Source organism: Delphinapterus leucas, chromosome 16, assembly GCF_059928025.1.
Source record: "Delphinapterus leucas isolate spDelLeu-1000000601 "Yukka" chromosome 16, BTC_Dleu_Yukka2, whole genome shotgun sequence".
Classification (NCBI taxonomy): domain Eukaryota; kingdom Metazoa; phylum Chordata; class Mammalia; order Artiodactyla; family Monodontidae; genus Delphinapterus; species Delphinapterus leucas.
This window is the reverse complement of record NC_143144.1, coordinates 78,414,416-78,418,392: the sequence shown is the minus strand read 5'-3', so window position 1 is coordinate 78,418,392 and position 3,977 is coordinate 78,414,416. Positions and strand designations below refer to the sequence as shown.

Genomic DNA, 3,977 nt, shown 5'->3' with positions numbered 1-3,977 from the left:
CGGGGAGAGAAAAGTGGCCTGAGTCGGGGTTCTTATGAGAGGCTGCTCAGGTTCTGAAAACTGGGGAATATCTGATTGGGAGTGGAGAGGAAGAACCACACCCAGAAATTCAGAAATAAAAGTACTACAACGTGAATTTCTCCCTCTCTCCCTCCCCCTCTCTCTCCCTCTCTCTCTCTCTCTCTCTCTCTCTCTCTCTCTCTCGACTTCTGAAAATAGTTCTATAGAAAATGAATCAATTAGAGGGGTTCAGGATTTGCGCTTACTTTCCTTCCATAAAAATAAAACCCAAAAAGCCACAGCGCAAGGCAAACTGGGGGCGGGCGTTGGGGAGGGCGGCACATTTTGCAAAAGCTTTTTCAGCCGAAATATTTGACCTGGAAATTTTGTCTTTTTCCTACTTTCTCTTAATATAAACCAAAACCAAAAGTAAGAGGGGAAGCGCCTCAAATCCATTAGGGGTGAATTGCACGAAAATGCATTGCAAATACTTACAAAAACGCTACCGATTGGGGAAGGGGAGGCCGGAGCCGCGCGCCGAAGCCCCGGTTCCCGAAGGCCGCTGGACGTCTCTGCGCCCTCGGCCCGGCCCAGTCTCCTCTGGGGTCTGGGAAGGGGGCCGGGTGCTCCCTCCTCCTCCCCTCTCGGGCCTCAGACGGGCCGGAGCAGCGGCACGGACGAGACCACCGGGTGAGAGTAATACACGGGGTGCGGGAAGGTGAGCAGCGGCTGGCTGACTGGCACCGGGGCCCCCGCGGCCGCGGCCGCCGCGCCCTCGGCCGCCGAGTTCTCGTGATAGAGGATGGGCACCCGTACGATGCGCTGCGCCGCGGCGTGGCTCAGGTTGGCCGCCTCCAGCTCGGCTGCCAGCTGCCGCTTCCACTTGTTGCGGCGGTTCTGGAACCAGATCTTGACCTGCGTCTCGGTGAGGTGCAGCGACGCGGCCAGGCCGGCGCGCTCCGAGCTGCTCAGGTAGCGCTTCATGTCGAAGGTGGACTCGAGCTGGAAGACCTGGCTGCGCGAGAAGACCGTGCGCGTCTTCTTCTTGCGGCACGCGGGCTTCTTCTCCGGGCTGTCCGCGCCCTTCTTCCAGTCCTCGGCGCCCGGCGTCGCCGCCGCCGCTCCCACGCTCGCCCCGGCCGCGCCCGGCGCCGCCTCGCCCTCCTTCTTGCCTTCCTCCGAGTCGCTCTCCTCCAGAATGATCTCGTCCGGGCTCTTGGAGTCCAGCTCCTTGTGGTCCGGGTCGGCTTTAAGCAGCGGCTCCGGGGAGTCGCGGTCGGTGCCCGAGGCCGGGGAGGAGTCTCGTAGCAGGGCCTTCTCCGAGGCTGGAGAGAGACAGACGGACGCACACACACGCACACGGACACAGCCTTCAGCGAGGCCTGGCGCCTGGGAGCGGCAGGCTCAACCCGCGCCGGCCTCTGGGCCCCAGGCCTCGAGGCCTCACCATTCCCGCGGGCCTCCTCCTTCCCGGCTGGGCCAGAAGAGGGGCACCACATCCTGGCATCCAACCTTCTCCCGAGGAGAGGCTAGGGAGACCCGGAGTGGGCAGCACGGCCGGTTCCTTTCTTTCCCTCAGTTCCCTCGCCGGGGGCCCGCGGAGATTCGCCTCCAGCTTGGGCCCGCCGGGGTCACTCCCTCCATCCAGGCCAGGTCCCCAGTCCCAGCCACCTGAAGCCTCCCCATTCATGCCCGAGGCCACTTTCCCGGGAAGCGCCGCGCCCCGGACTCCAACTCCATTTCTTTTCTCACCAAGTGGGATTGGATTCCCTAGCAGCGCAACAGAGCGCGCGGGCAGGAGTTGCAAGCCAGGGGACGGAGGAAGCCGGCCAAACAGAGCGTTTGAGGGTGCGGGGGTCCCAGGGCTGCGGTGGAAGGCAGCGCGGACCGGGCTGGGACAGGCGCGCAGGGAGGACAACGAAAGTTCAAAGAGAGGTCGGTACCTTCAGGTCGTGGGAGGTGGCCGCCGGCGGGGGTCAGGGTGTAGGGGTACCACCAGGCCGGGGAGCGCTCCAGGTAGTGCGCGGGCAGGGCAAACCTCTGCGCCGGGATCTCAAAGCGGGGGAAAGCCAGGTCGCCCACCTGCGAGAGCGCGAAGCCCGCGGCGCCCTCCAGGGCCCCCTTGGCCGCAGCGGCAGCGGCGGCGGCGGCGGCGGCGGCGGCGGCGGCCGAGGCCGGAGCGAAGAGCGTCCGTGGGGGCGGCTGCGGCTTAGGGGGCGGCCGGTGGTGGTCTCCGTTGAGCAGGTTCTTGATGGAGAATGGGGACTCCTTGGGCGCGGGAGGCGGGGGCGGCGGCGGCGGCGGGGGCTGCGCGCTAGCGGTGCCGGGGGCGTCCGGCCCGGGCTCCGGCATTGTCCCCTCTCCTCCGGGTCCCCGGGAGGGAGGGAACGGGACAGGCAGGCGGCCGGGCGAGCAGACGGGCGCCGGAAATCAGACCATAAACGGAACTCAACTACGGGGCGCAAAGTCGGGGGCCGCCCCGGGCGCAAATCCAACGGCAGGAGGGCGGGGTGAGGACCCGGCCGGGGCTGGCTCGCATGGGGGAGGGGTGCTGAGGGGCGGGGAGCGGCCCCGTAGCGGCACCGAGGGAGCGAGGCGGCTAGGCGGCGGCTGCAGCTCCCGGGGAGGAGGCGGCTAGAGCAGTCCCCGGCTTGGGGCTGCGTCAATCCGGCGCCGGATGCTAATGATGAAATCAAAATGTCATCCAAGTTAAATGCGGGGAGTATACGGCGATTGGGCGCGTACAATGGCAAATGGGATTAGGCAGGCGAAGGCGCAGCCGAGCCCGGGTCCCGCAGCCGCCTCCGCCACTGCCCCCTCCTCGCCTTCCCTAGGATTTTGGCGCTTTGGCTTCGGGCTATAAGAGCCCGCCTATTATTGGCTTTATATAGTCCAATTAGGCAGCAAATGAGGACAAGCCTATTAGCACAAAAGGATATTGGCTCCTGCTAAAGAGGCACTCGGAGCGCTCCGGCGAGCGCAGGAGGCGAGCTAGGGACGCTGAGCCGGCGGCGCCCCTGGCCGGAGCGCACTGACAGCCGCGGCTACCCGAGCCCGCGCCTCCCTCTCCCCCCTGCAGCTCGGGGACCCGCTTCCAGCCGCCTGGCCCGCGGGAGGGGGAAGGGGCGGTCCAGGCCCGCCCGGGTCACCTCGGGGTTATCCGCGCTCGCAGCTGCCTCTTCCCCGCCCCCAAGGGTTTGGCAGGGGCCCTCCGCCCCGACTCAGCTGGAGAGCCACGCAGCGCCGACCCAGGAGGCAGGACTCGGCCTCCGGCCCGCGGTGAACTCAGCACTTTCCTACCCTTTGGGGGTCCAGCGACCTCAGCATTTTCCCTAAAGCTTGCTAAAGGCGAGGCCAGGAAGAGGGGGATTTGGGTTCCCCACCCACCATCTAGTCGATAGGAAGGGAATCGGGGTGTAAGTCCTTGCACTGCGTCAGCCGTCTCAGAAATCCACATGGCCTTGGCCTTTGGCCTTGGGAAACCGAAGAGTGAGCCTTCCCCGGAGAGCGGGAGTGGTTGTGCCTCTCTGCGCACCCAGGTGTGCGCGCAGAACAGGCTGACGCCCGCGCGTCACTTGGTGGGGCGGTGGGGCAGCGGCATCTCGGCACCGACGGCTACGCTCTGCAGGGCATTCTTTTCCTCTGGTCGCCGGGACCCAAACCTTGACGAGCAACTCTGAGCCCGCTGCCCCGAAGACTGCATTTTCTCCCGGGAAGTCTCTCTGGCCAGCCTTTGGAGCTGCCTAACGCTTTAAGAGGAGCAGTGTGAACCGAAGGCACAATGGCGTACCTTCCTTTGTGGCGGCTTTGGCAGCGACACCGCAGCATGTCCCGCCTGTCGTCAAGTCCCTAGAGAACCCTGCTGGACCTGTGAGCTGTGCGGACGGTTACTCTACTCCATGGACTTTAAAAACGACTCTCCAAATTGCACAAGAAAGCTGGAAGACAGGCATCTAAGACTCTAAACTTAAGCATCA

At 65.0% G+C, this 3,977-nt stretch overlaps 1 protein-coding gene across 1 annotated transcript; it reads right to left on the bottom strand.

Moving 5' to 3' along the window:
- Positions 1–584: 584 nt before the first annotated feature.
- On the bottom strand, positions 585–2,352 carry HMX3 (H6 family homeobox 3). Its single transcript, XM_022569509.2, has 2 exons — positions 1,944–2,352; positions 585–1,325 (listed from the first exon to the last, which is right to left on the bottom strand). Exons 1-2 carry the CDS (start codon positions 2,350–2,352, stop codon positions 652–654), a joined length of 1,083 nt encoding a protein of 360 aa, XP_022425217.1. The 3' UTR covers positions 585–651.
- Between the last annotated feature and the right edge of the window lie 1,625 nt (positions 2,353–3,977).